Source organism: Macrobrachium nipponense, chromosome 15 (genome assembly GCF_015104395.2).
Source record: "Macrobrachium nipponense isolate FS-2020 chromosome 15, ASM1510439v2, whole genome shotgun sequence".
Classification (NCBI taxonomy): domain Eukaryota; kingdom Metazoa; phylum Arthropoda; class Malacostraca; order Decapoda; family Palaemonidae; genus Macrobrachium; species Macrobrachium nipponense.
Window position 1 is genome coordinate 45,538,316 of NC_087208.1, and position 19,220 is coordinate 45,557,535.

At 35.3% G+C, this 19,220-nt stretch overlaps 1 protein-coding gene and 1 long non-coding RNA gene across 2 annotated transcripts in view; both read left to right on the top strand.

The window, feature by feature from the left end:
- The window catches only part of LOC135226866 (apolipoprotein D-like), a 21,018-nt gene extending 19,721 nt beyond the window's left edge, over positions 1 to 1,297 (top strand). The window contains exon 6 of the mRNA XM_064266559.1: positions 870 to 1,297. Within this exon, the coding sequence (XP_064122629.1) occupies positions 870 to 1,015 (146 nt within the window). The 3' untranslated portion in view covers positions 1,016 to 1,297. The remainder of the gene's footprint in view (positions 1 to 869) is intronic.
- A 6,236-nt stretch (positions 1,298 to 7,533) lies between these two features.
- Positions 7,534 to 16,210, top strand: LOC135226867 (uncharacterized). Its single transcript, XR_010317296.1, has 3 exons — positions 7,534 to 7,586; positions 13,207 to 13,429; positions 15,395 to 16,210. It is a non-coding gene; the product is annotated as an uncharacterized LOC135226867 (long non-coding RNA).
- Positions 16,211 to 19,220: the final 3,010 nt, after the last annotated feature.

The window sequence follows — 19,220 nt, forward strand, 5'->3', positions numbered from 1 at the left end:
AATATTCACGGGGCAATGGTTCAAGGAGGGTCTTCATCATCATCATCATCATCATCATCATCATCATCATCATCATCATCATCATCATTATTACTGCTTCAAAGTTGCTTGACACATGTCACAACCACATATCGACAACTTGTCACATACACATCACAAAGACGTCAAACACAAGTCAGAGACTTATTGGCACTCGTAAGCAGCTCTTCATTTGCCAAGGATTCATTCTCCATTGACGGTCGTTGAATGGTTTTCAAGGTGTTTATATGCATGCATAAACAGCGTCCTAGACATGTTTGCTACATGTTTGAGCCACTGTGACAAGTTAAAAACAATGTTCGTGACATTTTTAACGCTTGACAAGTTTACAACATGTTTGTGACATATTTTTTACATGTTTAACACACTGGGATTAGTTTGCAACATGTTTAACAATATGACAAGTTTACAACATACATTTGAATGTCTTTGACATGTTTAACACACTGCGATAAGTTTGCATTGTATTTGTGACATGTTTAACACACTGTGACAAGTTTGAAACTTGTTTGTGACATATTTAACACACTGTGACAAGTTTTTAAAATGTTTGTGACATGTTTAACACTGTGACAAGTTTACATGATGTTTGTGACGTGTTTTACACACTGTAACAAGTTTAAAAAGAATATTTGTGACATGTTTAACACACTGACAAATTTTAAAATTTTTTGTAACATGTTTAACACACTGCGACAAATTAAAAAAATGTTTGTGATGTTTAACACACTGTGACAAGCTTAGAACATGTTTGTGACATATTTAACACACCCAAGGAATTGAAAGACTACAAAATTCGTTTGACTGAAACCTTTTGTACCTCATTCCAGAATTTTCCTGGATCCTGGCTCGCAGACCAATGATTCCTTCCGGATTCCTGAGGGACCTCAAGGAATGGCTCCAGAAGGTGAACGTGGACGCGGCCAGATATGAACCTACCGTCCAGGATCCATCTTGTCCCAGGAGACAGATTTAGATTTTGAAGATTCTTTTGGAGGGTTTTAGAGTCAACACCACTTCCATTTGATGAGCTCTACAAGAAATGGGCATTTTGGAAACGATTATACAAACATAGTTAGTAATGTTAAAAGGGATTTTTTATGGAAGTATGGAGAGAGGCGTGGTCTACTAGGAAGAGTTTTTGTGTGAATCTTCTTTTTAAAAATTAAACTTAACCTTTTGAATATGTTAACACTTTTGATTAACTTTAATTGAGAGGTTTTTTCTTGTCTTTTTTATATAAAAGTAATAGAAAATATTGTTTTGTATTGTTGTAATACCTTGACATTTTTAATCCATGTACACTGGTTATGTTGTTAATAAATGGAGATTGTTGATGAACGTTGCTAGTGCTTTACAAAGACGAATAGCACCCAATTAATCCTTAAGGAGAGTTACACATACTAACGTAAGTACGCAAGACGAATGGTTCGCACTAATTCTGTTAAGCAGAACCTTCGGTAAGAGTTACTTATATTCCAAAATGAGTATCCCTCACTAGCTCAGCTAAGTAGAGGATATTAATAAAAGCAACAAATACTTGGAGAGAACAAAGGGTTGTGGAATGTGAGAGGTGAGAAAGTTCCTGTCTACGAGTTCATTTGAAATTTTGTTTCTAGTATTCAGAGAAAGTGGAATGAAAGCCATTGCATATTCTTTTAAATTATTTCATTTTAAAGGAAATTATTTACATATTTTATTGTATTAATCATTTTTCCAGCTCTTGGCTGAGTAACACAACTCTGTTCCAATCTGTCTGGAAGATTTATGGGATTAAATTTGTGAAAACATTCACCATAACAGAGTAACAAATATTATTGTTAGCTAAGTATAAAAACATCGTCACGGAATTAACATAATAAATCTGCATACATTAGATTTATGAGCAATAATGATTATTATTAGTATTCAGAAGGTAAACCATTAGTCTTTTAGAACAAGCCTGGAGGGATCACTGACTTGAAACTCAAACTCCAAAGAATATCATGGTGTTCATATGAAAAAATATTTCGTAAATTACTAGCTGACTAACTAGTTTATTTAGCAGATAATAGTTTGGTCTCTACACATTTCGTGGGATTGGGAAACTTTTGGCAGGCCTTCTCCTAAGTTATATTAGAGATTTAAAAAACGGAAAAGTAAATAAGACAAAAAAAGAAAATATTTAAGAAAGGAAAATTTATTGATACAATAATGAACATACTTAAGGCGAATATATAATACAAAAGAGGAAAATATAGAAAATTAAAAAGAATAACATACAAGAAGGGAAAGTAAATGGAACTAAAAAGGTAAATACTCACAGGAAATATTTTAGATAAAAGAGGGAAATAAATATATTTGATAAAAAAGTAACTATATAAGGAAGGAAAATACAAAAATGAAATAAAAAAAGGGAAATTACCTAGGGAAAATATTTAAGATAAAAAATACAATATACATTGAAAAATACGTATGATTAAAACAGAAAATAAATCTTGACAGTGCAAGCTTCCTAGTAAACATTAATTAAAATGACTTAATACCTTATACGACTTTTTACCATCACATCAACAAAGTAGAGAAGCTTCCTCTCCCACCTTCCGAGGAAGACCTGGACAAAGGGACGCGTCTCCCTTCGAAGTAATCAACAAGCCCGTTAATTAAAAGTTCTCCAGGGTTACAAGGACATCAGGAAGTTACCTGTCGAAGGACGTTCGTGGAAAAAGGGTCCTCTGGATTTAATATGCTTAATTAAAGTGAGGATTCGATGAAATTGAAAATATATGTTCTGTAGGGCTGTGTTTTGAGAAGTAATTACGATTCGTTGTTGCTGCATTAGAAGTTATGTTCTTTGATGGTAAGTGAGGCGTTCTTATGTATATATGTGTGTGTGTATATATATATATATATATATATATATATAGATATATATATATATATATATATATATCATATATATATATTTTTATATATTCATCAAGTTCCATTCTTTTGTGATTCAGATATATATATATATATATCTATATATATATATATATATATATATATATATATATATATATATATATATATATATATATATAACACTGAATCACAAAAAATGGAACTTGATGAATATATACAATATATTTTATATATATATATATATATATATATATATATATATATATATATATATATATATATATATATATATATAAAACACTGAATCACAAAAAATGGAACTTGCTGAATATATACAATATATTTTATATATATATATATATATATATATATATATATATATATATATATATATATATATATATAAATGAATTGGAAAGAGGAACGACAGAGTTCTGCAAGGCTGTTTTCCATCGGACATACTACAGGGCATAAGCCATGCATTTCCCAATGAAGATTTGAAGCATTAAAACAATGATTAAATTTATTGCTTCTTTCCATAGTTTTTGGACATAAGAAAGTGACAGGTCCAAGCAACACTTGCGCTGAACACGAATGTTCAGTCAAACTATTTTATTTGCTTCTGTGACGTCACAATCACTTGCTTTTATCAGCCAATCAAAACAAAGTACCCGGATGTCTCCTGACTCCTCCCACTTCTCACGAGTCATTCTTCAGTTTAACAATGACTGTCTTATGTCTGAGAAGTGTTTGCAGTGATCTTAAGAGAAATATTTTACACTGCAGATGTAAAAAAGCTTTTTAAGTGATATAATTTACATTGCAGATGTAAAACGACTTCATTTATCTGTAAATAAGGCAGTAGTACCTAATACTTGCAGCGGGACTTGAGGGAATATGTAAGGTTAGATTATAACGAATTTCAGATTTAATTTTTTTATGGTTTATAGTGCTTTAGGTCAGGTTGGATTGGTTAGGGGTAGGAGTAGGGGGGACGGTTTCCCATGGCCAGGTAATGACAACCCCCATCTCCCACAAAACGGGAGCTTAGAAGACATGCCTGTGACTGTCTTTGGTATATTTTCATGGTTTATTGATCTTTGCGGGATTGTTGTTGATTATGGATTATTTATTTGTCTGTTTTAATGATTTGTGATACGATATATATATATATATATATATATATATATATATATATATATATATATATGTATATATATATATATATATATATACTATCATATATATATATATATATATATATATATATATATATTATATATATATATATATATATCATATTGCTTGGGGTGTTCTGTTCGATTGTTTATATATATATATATATATATATATATATATATATATATATATATATATATATATATATATATATGTGTGTGTGTGTGTGTGTGTGTGTATAATTATATATAAATATATATATATATATATATATATATATATATAAACAATCGAACAGAAAACCCCAAGCAATTATAGCCTATAGACACACACCTGCTCTTCTCACCTGAGACCATCACCTTTTGTACGCCATCAAAAGGACAGCCGAAAAGGATCCTACCCTATACCACACCTGTAGGACTTCCGTTGGAACTCCTGCAGGGGACACGTCAGGTGTTTAGGATTCAGCAGCTGAAGATATCCTTAGGGCTTCTAGGGAGGTTCTTAGCAATTGACTGGCGATGAGGTGAAGACTTTCTTGGACAGGTGAGGAAGACTGGTTTTCTAGACGATTTGTGTGTTTTAATTTAGGAAAAACGATAGATTTATAAAAAGCTCTCTCTCTCTCTTCTCTCTCTCGCTCTCTCTCTCTCTCTCTCTCTCTCTCTCTCTCTCTTCACTTTCAGTTCACCTTGTTAGCAATGGCGAGTGTGTGAGGGGTTGAAAGCTAATATATATATATATATATATATATATATATATATATATATATATATATATATATATATATATATATATATATATGCTTAAAAATCACAGTAGATGCACATGACTTCATAAATAAGCGAATCCCACAGGAAATGATAGTCAGAAATCCAAGCGCTTGACAATGTCTTAGTAAAGATGAAAGCGCTTGGATTTCTGACTATCTTTTCCTGATTCGCTTTTATATATATATATATATACTATATATATATATATATATATATATATATATATATATATATATATATATTATATATATATATATATATATATATGTATACACACACACACACACATACATATATATATATATATATATATATATATATATATATATTATATATATATATATATATATAAAGAGAGAGAGAGAGAGAAAATACCGCTTAACTAAACATTTATACCCTCGAGACGGTTGCACCAGACGATGTTATAGCCTTCCAGTTCTAAGGTAATCTTTTGGAGCGAGGTTGCTAGCGCAACCCCCACCCCATTACCACACACATATATTAATTATTCTGCTTATTTATCTATTATTTTTGTGTGTCTTCTTGTCCTTCAATGACCAGATCAGGAGTTGCTTATTTTTGCTGGCTATATAGTGTAAGTCTATGTAGGTACTTAGGTATGTATGAATTAAAACAGAACTTTGGCTCATTTTAGTGCTTTATTCATTTATAGGTTATGCGTTTTGCTCGCATGATAGTATTTAGATTCTCGTATTTTCATTCACATCAATATTCGTCTGCTTTGTCTGTCTTGCCAAGGCGTGATTTGCAGAAATCCTCAAAGACTGCTTGTTTTTTTCAGTGATTAAGGATGAATAATTGTCAGTTACTAATGAAATTAAAAATTTATCATAGGATTTTTTGAGGGAAAGACAATAGTATTTTTGCCGAAACAATCAGCTACGAGAGGGAGCAGACGAATTCTTTAGGAGGCAACAGACTTAAAACAAAAAACACCCCTTTTGTGTGAACTCACCTATAGATATGCAGTAAATGTACCTTTTTCATCATAATATCTTAGCTTTGGTATGTTCTAACTTTAATCTGTATTAACTTAGATGATTCCATCACTAGATGAGCTTATAACAGAGACATTAAAGTTAAGTAATTTTTCAAAAGTTGCCATTAACTATTTTTTTATAATAATTCCCAAATCGTTTTCAGCAACTTTCACTTACTAGACTTAATTACCACTCTTTTAGTAACTATTTTATGATCGTTATTGTAAATTGAACAGAGTGAAATTTTACAGAGTACTCTGAAAATCACAGAAAATATGTTTGCTTACTTGCAACGAGTTGCCATTTACTATGTTTACTATTATTTTACATGAAGGCCATGCATTCTCAAATTCTCTCACTTACGGGCTAATGGGATCGATGACACACTGCTAAAGACATAACACTTTCCTCCAGTCCAAGTCTACTTCGTTTTCTATGTGACAATTTCTCTGCTATTGCCTTTATTCTTTAGCTCCGTTTCCCCTTTGGGATGATGTCACCACCTTGTTTTACAAGACAACTTGCAAAAACTCCCAAAAATTTTTGATTTTTTTCAGTCAAATCTGACAATTTTAGTCTTCAAACTATTTATTAGTCTTATTGTGATCCTGCCTGTTACCTCTAATTTGCTCATTCAATGTTTATCTAAAATTATGTTATGTTGTACTTTACCCTCAGAGTCAGTTTTAGAAATTGGTCCTTATTGAATATGTTACCAGACGTCCATAGCAAGACACCTTTAGGTTTTATTTTGTTTAAGTAAAATATTAACTTACTAATGAGTATAAGTCCAAACAATCATTATTATCGTTATTTTTTTATTTATTTCGTGTATTTTTTAAGCAAAACAATTTATATATCCTGAAATTTGAAAGTTTGACAACAGTTGGTTGTTTGATGAGACTTGATATGCTGTAGCTGCAAGTTAGTATTTTATTTTTCTTTTATTTTATTCATTCAGTGGCAAGAACGACCCAAGTTTTACCTTCAAACGAATAAAAATTTAGTTTGTAATTCATCAGTTATATTAATTTGATAAAATTTTGTATATCTTACATACAATCGAAGGCTTCATAATTGATGTAAACAAAACAGTTGCCAGTTACTTTTGATATTATTTGTTTCTAGTTATTTTAATAGTCAATAGATGTCCATAGAATCGGTGTCCCCCCCGCTTCCCCCACACCAATCCCCACCACACCCCCAAAAGTTGCTAGAGGAAAAACAAGCCTAAAGTTAATGGCCAGAATGGAATGAAAACTTTAAGTGTTGCAAATACATGTTTATAATGTAATATCACATAAATTCAACAAGTTAAATACATCAATGGCAGTCCATTGTTTTTATGAGAACTTTCCCAATGTTATCGTGTTTTCTTACGAGTTTCCCTTCAACTTTAGAAGTCCATCTACTTTTCCCTCCAAAATTCTTCAAAGAAAACGGAAAGTTATTTTTAGTGACAAACCTATATATCCTATTAAAGCTATATTTTAAAGCTATATTTTAAAAATGACGGCGAATATAATTTATGATATTTTAAAAACTCTTTATGTTGTTCGGTCTTTCACCATTAACCTCTAAAATGAATTAAAACCAAGAGAAATACCGTCGAATATTGTTTTAAATTTTTCTGAACATTATTGGAACCAGAGTCACGTGACTAGACTCCAATGGAGAACTTGTGAGATCCCTTCTTCTTTAAGTGCACGTAAGTCCGTCCAGTTATGTAAAATAGCTCAATAATGTGTGTATTGGATAAGTTTTAAAGGTGTTTATAAGCGTAACTAACTTAAAAGTGTGCTGGGAACGGCAAAATGTAGCAAGATTGTCGCAATTGTCCCTCACATTGGCTTAACAGGCCACCATAGCCTATTGAATAAGTGTCAATTTGTCTAACGAGGAAACTTCGTGCTGTAGTGTCCTACTGAGATTAGGCCTGTGAAATGCTACAGAAGAGATTCGCACTAAAGTAGCATTTATTAAAATAATTTTGTGAGGGCAATCTAGAAAAGGGTGTACATAATGCAGTGCAGGCGAGATAATTTGAGAAATTTGCCGTCTCTGGTCTATGATTTTACTTTCAGCCCAGAGGGGCTGGTAGTAAAACGGATCCCTGCAGAAGGTAGATCTAGGGTACTTATTCCGCGGCGGCCTAGACTATGGCAGTTGCGGTTTTTCTATGCAGTTTTACCTACTGAACAAGAATTTTAAGGGTATTATTTTATTTATGGACATTAATAATGTAGCGTATTTTAACTTAGTTCACTATGTTAAGGAAGTGATAACAAAACACTTCTTCTCAATACATTATTGTCGCTAATGCATACTTACAGAGAGAAAAAAAAATTAAGTTTTTACCTTGAATTTTTCCTAAGTCGGGAGAGGTGTTTCCTCTACGGTAATGTTTACTTTTAATGAGCCCTCTAACTTACTTTCTTACGCAAACAAAAGCAGTTCCAGTTACTCATTATTGACTGAGAGGTGTGACATCGTTATGACATCATGGGTTTCTTCTTAACAATTACGAACGACTTTAGTCACAAGTTTCATAGCATTTCGGAGTAATAAAGTTACCTGTCCAGTGTCCAGTGGTATCCTTGTTTGACTGAATACTCCTATAATGAAGCAAAAACTGGCATTTTGTCTTCCTGTAGGTATGTCAGAGGCAGTGGCTGGCCCTTCTGGCATTAATTTTGACAGACCTTCGATTTCCTACCGATTGTTTGCAGTGCAATGTGGGTTATGGTGAATTTTATCATTATTTGTCTAGTGGTGGTGAAGAAGTTGTGATTGAGTATGCTCAAAGACATAATTTAATTCTAAAGTAAAAAAACTGCGAGTGTTGTGGAGCTATTTGTCATCGACTCCAACAGGAACGCCTTTAGATGTGATCGCTCTGTAGAAACAAAAGGACGTCTGCGTAAGCGATGCGACACCCAAATCCATCCACCACGGTAAGTAGCCTTACTGTAACCCCTGTGGCTAGCGCGCGCAGTGCAACATTATCTCTTGCCAGAACATGTCGGGCTTGCCAAGAATCTTTAAATATGCGGATAAGGCGCGAAGCGCCGTTCTGCCACGGCCTTACTGACAGCACACACAAATCGATTGTCGCGGATATGTAGTAGTCGCTCCCTACTTTGTTTGTTGTTGTTGTTTTGGTATCGCCGCCATATTGGTTTTGGTGTTCTTCCGCCGGTTTCGGTCGAGTGGGCCTGCGAATCTGTAAGTGCTCCAGGGATAGGTCCATTTTTATGTTTGTGTGTTATATTTAGGTTTTTTTCCTCCGTTTTGCCCTGTTTTTGGTAATTCTAAGCCCTCATTCCGCGTTGAAGTAGACTATACCAGTTGACGTTTTCCTACGTTATTTTACTTACTGAACAAGAATTTAAAATAATATTTATTCGGACGACTGTAATTAACCCCCAGGGGCCAGTACTAAACACGGCGAAATACGTTGGATGCCCCAATCCCTAGTGGATGTCGTATTTGCGGTTACGTTTCTTGCAGGGTAATTCTAAAGAATAGTTCCGCACGGACTGCAAGGAACGTAACCGCAGATACAGCATCCGCTAGGGATTAGGGCGTCCAATGTATTTCGCCGTGTTAAGTACTGGCCCCTGGGGGTTAATTACAGTCGTCCGAATAAATATTACTTTAAATTATTGTTCAGTAAGTAAAATAACATAGGAAAACGTCAACTGCCATAGTCTACTTTACCGCGGAATGAGGGCTTAGAATTACCCTGTTTTTCCCTACTTTGTCTCCCCCACCCAAAACCCCGCTTCCCAAGGAGGTTCCCCAGATTGTTATCTATAGGGGGAGGGGTGGTGGAAGGATAAGTATTCATTTGCGATGGAAATAAACCTCAAAATCATTCAAATCACATCATAATACAACAGAAAAACCTATATTTTATGTTGAAAGCAATTAATGTCCATAAGTAAAAATTTACCATTTTAAGCAATATTTATTCAGACGACTGTAATTAACCCCCGGGGGACCAGTACTAAATACGGCGAAATACATTGGACGCCCCAATCCTTAGTGGATGTTGTATCCGCGGTTACGTTCCTTGCAGTTCATGCGGAAATATTCTGTAGAATTACCCCTCAGATTTTTTCTGTAGAATTGCCTCAGATATATTTTGGAAATCGTCTCGTGAAAGTCTAGATTAGCCTAGGCTACCCCTCTGACGCCACATGAATTGTGACACAAGCCTGGTTAGTTTCTGTGGTACTGAATACTTATAAATTCTCTTAAATTACTGTAGGTTTTTTGGTACAAAGCTGTGTGAAGTGTTTCCATTTACTGTTAAAGAGAAAGGGCCAATGAAATTGTTTCAGCAGAAGAATAAAGTGTTTACTGGGTAAAACAATGGGAAAAGAAGTGGCATTTGAAGTGTCTACATGGTAATTAAAGGTAAGAGATGCACAGGACTGAAAATATTGTAAGAAAGGTCAAGTAGGTTAAGGTTTGGTTATAAAACTAACCTTAGTGAATATTTGAAGCTTTAAGAATATAGCATCACCGAAGAAGCCTATGGACACAGAGAGAAGGGTGTTTAAAACGGTATAAGGTGTACCTAAACCATAGGCAGTAATGCTCGGCGGAGCCATAGTAGGCCTAGTATGAGTTTAGAATACTTGATCCTCAGGGGTGGGCCATGATAAAATTTAGGGTATGGAAGTTCAGCATAGGCTAGAATGAACAGCATTATTATTTTGAAAAAGGTGAGAATGTTAGCTTAGTGAGGAAAGTGTGACCATAAAGTGGGACATTCAGCTGCAGATTGGTATGGCAGTCTTACAACACTAATCATACTTGAATGCCAGGTAATCGTGTAGTCGAAGTGAATCATATATACGGTGAAATTCAAGATAAAGGGATGGCTGGAAACGTGTACACATGATTTTGTGAATAACCCATAAATTGTGAAGGAAAAACCTAGGACATTTTCTGCTTATTTTAGGTTGGTATAGAAGGTACCAAAACAAGACAAATATAAGAAGTATTAGATTGATAAAATAGTTACTGCTTCTTATATTTTAAAAGAAATAAAAGTTTTGAAATGGGTATGGTGCTTGGTCTTGCCACATTTATGAATGGTTATGTATTTTAATGCCACATTGTACAATGAAGTTTGATTTCCTGCTTTTTATCAGTGGAAATGGATTATAAATGCATTGTTTAATGGTGTAACAACAATTTGATTCGTCAGCTACAGGTTCAGGAAAATCTGATTTTATTTTTTTTAACACAAGTAGGTTAAGTTCAACTTGGTGGTGGTTTTATAACTAAAGGTGATTTGAGTTTTATCATATTTAAAAAAAAATATTCTCTCTAGTTTTGACTAATCAGACTCTATAGTTTCTGCATGTATTAAATTTTTTTTGTTTCAAAATTGGTTGAATTTCTTTCCAAGGGTAATCTTGTATATGATGCAATTTGTTCTTTAATTACTGATGGATTTATATAGGCATTAAGTTAAAAGTATTATCCAGCTTTTACTCATAAGTTTTTCATAGTTTGTACCACGTTTATGTCATTAGACTAGTTGTTTATGTATTGGCGATTTACATAAATTAATCAAAGCACTAGAGAATTGTATTAAAGTTTTTATTGAAAGGGACAAGTGTAGTTGAGCTTATCAGGTTAAATATAGGTCTTGTTTAGTCCACTCAAGACTGATTTGGGTATTATTTGTTTCTATAGTCACTCAAATTACGGCAAAATTTGAATTTACATGGTTTTTTTAACTAGCAATACCATAAATAGACAAGGGTATCCTATCCTATCAAGTTCTTGTAATGCATCTGGTAATATATAGTTAAGCCTATTCAGTATTTCTAGTCGCAGCTTCCTTTCCCAAACATTGGTTCTCTGGTGCCAGCTGTTGACAGAGAAATATTAAGGGCAGAATTAATTTCAGTAAAACTAATTTGGTTGAAAATTGTTGCCATTAGTAACGACTTGATTGGAATTTTTTTTTGAAGGACAAAATAATAAAGATGATAATACAGATGAGTAGCTGTACCACAAAAAAAAATATGAACTTGATTTAAAAGTCTGGCTTGCAAAGGTTTTCGTCTTTATACTAAAAGCTCATTTTGGATTTGTAAATATACTGTCAGTCCTCGGTTAAAGGAGCCATGTTTACACTGAAAAAATATATATTTTTATTTGTTACTAGGAAACACGAGGTTAGTACTAGGCTACTAGCTGTCTTGACCTGAATAATTTTATAGGAGCATAAAAATTGATAAATCAATACTGTTCCTAAGTAAACTGACTGGTCTAAAAAGAAAGTTTCCTAGCCATCAGCTACCTTGAACTTATGGCACTTCTCTCATTCCTGGTCTGCAGCCATTGTCACAGACCTTTGCTCTGGTTATCAGCTGTTGTGGTGCAGGTCTTTATAAATCAGCCGGTATCGTTATTTGTGCGGGGTCTTTATAAATCAGCCAGTCTCGTTATTTGTGCGGTACTCATCAATAGTACTAAAAATTTCCATTTCAAATTCATTTAAGCTGTTGCTATTGATATATACTTACTGCAAGGTCATTGGTAGTTAGTTTACACCTGACCCAGTGCCTACAAGAGAAGCTGAAGGCCTAGTTATATCGTAAACCAAATGAAATGTGAATTTAGATAGTCAAGCATGAGTCCACTAGCATGAAAACAGTCCAGTATGTTAGAAATCTAGGTCAGAAATTGCCTAGATGCACCTTGAGGTATACTTTCCTTTGATCGCTCTTTGTAAAGTTACTTCTCAAAATAGGATGCGACTTTCATTATCAACATGAAACTGAATAGTTGTACTTTATTGTAGTTTATGATCGAAGGAAATGGCTTTGAAGTTTATATTAAACGATGAAGGCAGAGTTAGCATTTACCCTAAGGATTAAGGGTGAAAATGTGAAAAATACTGTACAAGGAAGGGTTTGAACGTCTTGGAAGAATTGAGAGCAAATGGATCTGATGTTGATAAAACAAATAGAAATACCTGTTTTTAAAAGGTGCTGCAAAAGCCCTCAGATGGTATGGGTTATAACATAATTTTTCCATGAAATGAGGGGCTTATTTAGTACAGTCTATGAGAGAAGGTTTATTATTTCCAAGTCTTGAGAATCTCCAATGTAAGAATCTAGAATCGATGTAATAGTTAGAAATTCAGTCATTCAAAAGAACAGGGCTTGATTGCCTTGGAAGTAGTTATATAGAGTGCTAGTTAGACTTCAAGAATACAGTTTGTGAAGCCAGGATTCTTTTTAAGTGTCAAGGGGACAGATTCCTTCTTCATACTAAATTATTTTTCTTCATTCCAGCCAGGTACTGTTGGCAATGTAGAGCTCCTGGTACCCATCTCTTAACCTTCAGACGGATTTCAGGAAGAACTTTCAATAGCTGGAATAGGGTACTACTCCCTCAAGAATGTGGAGGACACATCTGCAATAGCCATTTGATTTACCTGCTTGCTACTGGCACCTAAGCACGAGTGAAGAGAAATTTCTTACCTTGGACCAGGGAAGATGCGTTTCTATTTTTCATGTAAGTAATGTGTTGAAAAACATTTGAATGGTAAACATGTCTGCAAAATGTAAGGTAAATAATATAAGATCTAGGAAAGTGTAGCAAATTTATGAATCAGTTAGTAGGAAAGGCAAACTATAACAAAGCAGGAGAACAGAGCAATGGTAAGTCTTCCACTAAAGAGGCCACTAAAGAGGAAGATAGGGAATAAGCGAGACTGCTACAATATCACATTTATTGAATCAATCAACATACTTGAGTTACTTACTTAATGAAGCCGAGCAATCAATACATTGAAGAAACCTTAACAGTTTATCCCTCCATTACATACATAGGTATTCTTCCATCACTGTCCCTGATTTTAATGTCAGTAGGTACAGTGAACAGCCTGCCAGGAGGAATCCAGAAATAAAAAAAAAGGTTACAAGGTATAACCAGCTGTAATATGAACGTGGGAATTAGATATTTAATTGTACAATTGCAGGAAATGAATTAATTTATTAACAGATTTAGTCACATTTACATCTGCCCATTCAACTCTTTTAACTTGTCAAGCAAATTAATGTTCCTCAGTATACACCATGGTGGATAATGGATGCTCTTTAACTCCTTTGTTAGTCCAACTGTCATTATTTTTGGGTTTGATAGATACTTCTTCCAAGGTTTAACCTCCTTTATGTTGTTATAAGGATTATAAAGCCTACAAGTGATATTCTAGGGGTAGGCATCTCATGCTTTTAAAGAAAACTCACTGCTGGAAACTTGGGTCCAAGGGGTCTGGTTCAGACAGGAAAGTTTCTTGCATATCACCTTGCTTGAGCTTCAGGCACATTTCATAAGCCCCCAAATTTGTCACAGACTTTTACTCTGGCACTTAGTTGTTGTGGTGCTAGCTTCAATAGCTCCAGTCAGTCTGAATGTTGCTATTCATTTACTTACTGCAGGGTTACTAGCGGTTCATTTCACCTGACCCAAGGCCTGCAAGGGAGATGTTGAAGGCCTAATAAAATATTGTCATCAGTATGGAATGATCTTTTGAACAGTTTGGCACGAGACTAATTGCATGATAATAACAAATCTAGGCCCGATTTCGTATGGCCAGTCTAAAGGATTTGTCTGTAACCCATTCACTGACTAGACGTTGGCAAATTGTATCAGTTACAAAATAAATTTACCACATCCACCTTGCGATACTTAACTTTGATCCCACCCTATGAAGTTCATTTTCAAGGTAGGATGCTACTTTTAGTGCCATGTCGAAGCTGGATAATGGAACTTTACTGTGATATGTGAAGAGCTAAGGAGATAACGTCTAAGATTAAAGAGTTAGTTAAAAACAAACATATTTACGACATGTCCACGGACCGTGAGAGACTGAAGTTAGATGCGTGAAAATGAGATAAGACAAAAGTATCTCGAGGGTTAAGAAGCTGGTGTATATGCGATAAATTCAGGGAAAGGTTTGAACATCTCTTGGACAAATGAGATCAAATGGAGTGGATGTTGTTACATGGATATAAATGCCTGTTCCTAACAGATCCTTTAGATGGTATAGAGACAAAAGTATCTTCAGGGTTAAGCAACTGGTGTAAATGTGATAAATTCAGGGAAAGGTTTGAACATCTCTTGAATAAATGAGATCAAATGGAGTGGATGTTGTTGCATGGATAGAAATGCCTGTTCCTAACAGATGCTGTAAAATCCTTTGTTAAATCCTTTAGATGGTATAGTAGATCATAATTTAATTTTTCCATTATGTGAAGAGTATTTTTGATGGTACATTTTATGACAAAGTTTTATTCTCAGTATGAGAAACTTCAGTTAACTGTAGTAGATAATCATTGGTTTTCAAAATAGCAGGGTTGAATTGCATTCCAAAGTCAGCTAGCTATATTTGAAAACAAGTTTGTAAAACTAGGATTCTTTTGCAGATGTCAGGGTAAAAGAGTTCTTATTCATACCAAGATATTCTCTTCATTCCAGATACTGCTGCTGGCAACATTTGACCTCTCCTTATAGTGGTATGCATCTCTCATCTTCAGGCAAGTTTCAGGAAGGAGGACTTGAGGACTTTTAACAGATGAGATAAGGTTACCCCTCAAGAGTGTGAAGAGCATAGCTGAATAAGACTTTGGGTTTATTGAGGCACAAGTGAAAAGGCGACTGCTTTCCATTTTTAATTTGTATGTGAACAGTGAGTCGAAAAGTAGTTTCACGTTAAATGTGTAAGTTAAATGTGAAATAGATGATGTAAGATCTAAGGAAGTGAAGCAGGATCCTAAAATATAATAATTAGGAAAGGCAGAAAACGACAAAGCCAAAAAATAGAGCAGGATGTGTTAACAGTGTCCCAAACTCTGACAATGATGCAGTTATACAATGACATAAGGATAGGTCAGAGTTCACATAAATACCTTGAATGTAGTAGTAGAACCAGGTAATGCCTCAAGGCCCTTTGCAAGTTAGTGAATGTTTCCATAAACTATGTAATACTTGGGTTGTCCATATAATAAGGTTCTCAAGGAGCTGCAGTCGCAACGAACGCTGTTACATGGGATCCGGCGACACTGGCATGTAGCTTGGTTCTTTTCTCTTAGTCGCCCCCCCGGTGAGCTGTCTGCGACGCTCAGCCTTGGCTTGGTAGCCGATAGAGATGGAGCTTCCACTCGCTTCTCCTGCCAGGTGCGAATTATGCTCTGTGATTCGTTTTTTGTGTGCAAAAAACACTGCACTGGTGGACATTCATTCCCAACTGTGTGAAGTCTATGAAGAAAAGTGTATGAGCGTACAGCACGTGCGCCAATGGTGCAGAGAATTCAAAGACGGACGTACAGACATCCATAATGCATTTCAGAACCGGAGAGGAGCTGAAAGGAGAGGTTTTAAGCTACCTTCACGGAGCGGCGGGAGAGTTCAACAATTCAGGCATAAAGATGATGGTACACCGCAAAGATGTATTGATCTAAATGGCGATTATGTTGAAAAATAGGAAAAAGTTTAAGCCTTCCAAAAATGTATTATTCAATGCCAATAAACATATTTTTCATTGTGAAAAATTTTTAGGAACCTTCTTTTATGGACAAGCCTCGTATAGTAATGTTTTATTGTTCTAGCAGAGTTATATACAAGGTATAAGAACAGCGCAATAGAGCGTCTTTAACTTAAAGAAGATAGGAAATGATCAAGAATACGTTATCACATTATTTAAAGCACCTAAACAAGCTACTAGCGCCTCGGTGGCGTGGTTGGTATGGTGTTTGCGTCCCACCTCGGTGGTCGCGGGGTCGATTCTCGGCCATTCCATTGAGGAGTGAGAGATGTGTATTTGTGGTGATAGAAGTTCACTCTCAACGTGGTTCGGAAGTCACGTAAAGCCGTTGGTCCCGTTGCTGAATAACCACTGGTTCCATGCAACGTAAAAACACCATAAACAAACAAACAATAAACAAGCTACTTGAGTTACATACTTAAATAAGCCAAACAATCGGTAAATTGCAACAAAAGCTGTTTTGGCAGCTTTTCACTTTAATGGAAATATGATGTCATTACGTACATAGCTATTCTGTCATCACTGTCCCTGATTTTAATGCCAGTGGGTACAGTGAACGGTGCTATGAGGAACACAAATAGCAAAGGCTGCAAGCTGTAACCAGCTGTAATATTTAATTTATTTAACGTACAATGCAAGAAATTAACCAATTTCCGAATAGATATAGTCACATTTACATCTGTCCATCCAACTCTAACTTCCAAGCATATTCATGTACCTATCATACTGAAACAAATAAGGAAAGTACAATTTATTTAACCCACAGATTTGTCCTAGGTTTTATATCTGCATGCATACACGTGGCCTATCCCTCTATAAACATGTAACTACTGCCTACACACTAATTGTTTTAATGAATGTAATATTACTGTATTCTTGCTTTTTTTCCCTGTATTCATCGAAGTCATACGTCAGTAGAAGTTACTATGTACAACATTTGCTTGGGAATAGACAATGTGTTGTATTCTGGTCATATTTTACAATATTTTTCAAATAATGTATTTACTAAACAGGACTGTAAAAAACTTATGACCCAATTAGGTATTCTGCCCCTTAAATAAGTGTTAGACGTGAAAAGCATTGTTTGTGATGTAGATACTCGATTCTCAGAGAGCAATAGCTTGGATTCAATAGGTCAGCAAGCTTGCTTTTTGCTTGCTGTCAGTCGGAGAACTGCTATGGACCATAATATTTCACTTTACTTCCTTTTAATTCTTCCTAATGAATACCTTATTCTTTGAAAGATTGAATTTCAAGTCAATGATCCCTGTGTGCTTGTTCCATATGAATAGGTTTCATCTACTGAATAATAATAATAATAATTAATAATAATAATAATGTAATATTATTATTATTATTATTTCCTCAGTCTACTCAGCTGTAAATGAGTACCTATTCCTGATGGGGTAGGGTCCAGCTATGGGTTAAATAGCAAAACTCAGCAATGATGGAAAGAAATGAAGAATTAAACGACAACGATGTAAATGGAACCTCTGGCAACAGAGGAGCTTTGTCCGGCAGCCAGGTTTTCAGCCCAATAGAAGGGGAAGACGGTCAGGTACTTGGAGGTCGTCATCCAGCAACTGACCACCACAATGACAGTAACCAACAACCAGAGACTGGAGCTACAGAAGCAAACCAGAGGAAGAAATGGACGAGAGAAGAAAATAAGGAAATATGGAGATGCTACATCAGAAGCAACCCGACGGAGAGAGGATATAGAAGGTTGGTCAACATCTGGAATGAGAGGAATAACACCCCCAAACAGAGCAGAGGCTGGCAGACCAAGTAAGGAACATAAAGAAAAAGAACTGGCTCTCCCCAACAGAAAGAGAGGAACTCGAAAGGGAAATGATGCACAGCAACGAATTACAAGATGACGAACTGAGAGACGATGCCACAGACGACGACAGGGATGATGAGGTATCAAACAACGACACACGAGGAAACACCGACAAAGTAACAGACAGGACGGAATGGGTAGAAAAGATCAGACAATGGATGAAGCCAGACACAGAGAGAACAAAGATCCCCTCCATGAAAGCCTACAACACCAAGAAATTAAGGGAGAAAACAAGTGAGGTCAATGAAATAATGAGACAAATACACACCACCAATATCACAGAAACAAATAACTTGACATATGCAGGAGCAAGATTAGTAGCAGAACTGATGGGGACACGAACACCAACACCACCAGCACAACCAACCCAACAGAAACCGAAACAGCAACCGCCTTGGAAAAGGCGCCTGGAAAAGCAAATCATGGTGATGAGATCTGACTTGAGTAAACTGAAAGAGATGGCAGAAAAAAGGCTAAGAAGCAAGAAAACTAGGGAGGAACTGAACGAGAAATACAAAGTACACGAGAGGGGACTAAACAACACAATAGAAGATTTAAAACAGAGGCTTAAGGCCAAAGCACATAAGATCCAACGATACATGAACAGGAATAAGGGATACCAACAGAACAAACTATTCAGACCCAACCAGAAAAGACTATACAGCCAACTAAGAGGGGAAGACAACCACCAAGAAATTCCTGAAGCCGAACCAAGTAAGAGACTGTGGGAAAACATATGGAGCAATCCGGTATCACACAACAAACATGCAACATGGCTCCAGGAAGTCAAGGCAGAAGAAACAGGGAGAATAAAACAAAGATTCACAGAGATCACGACAGACACAGTCAGACACCAACTAAGAAAATGCCAAACTGGAAAGCCCCAGGTCCCGATGAAGTACATGGATACTGGCTCA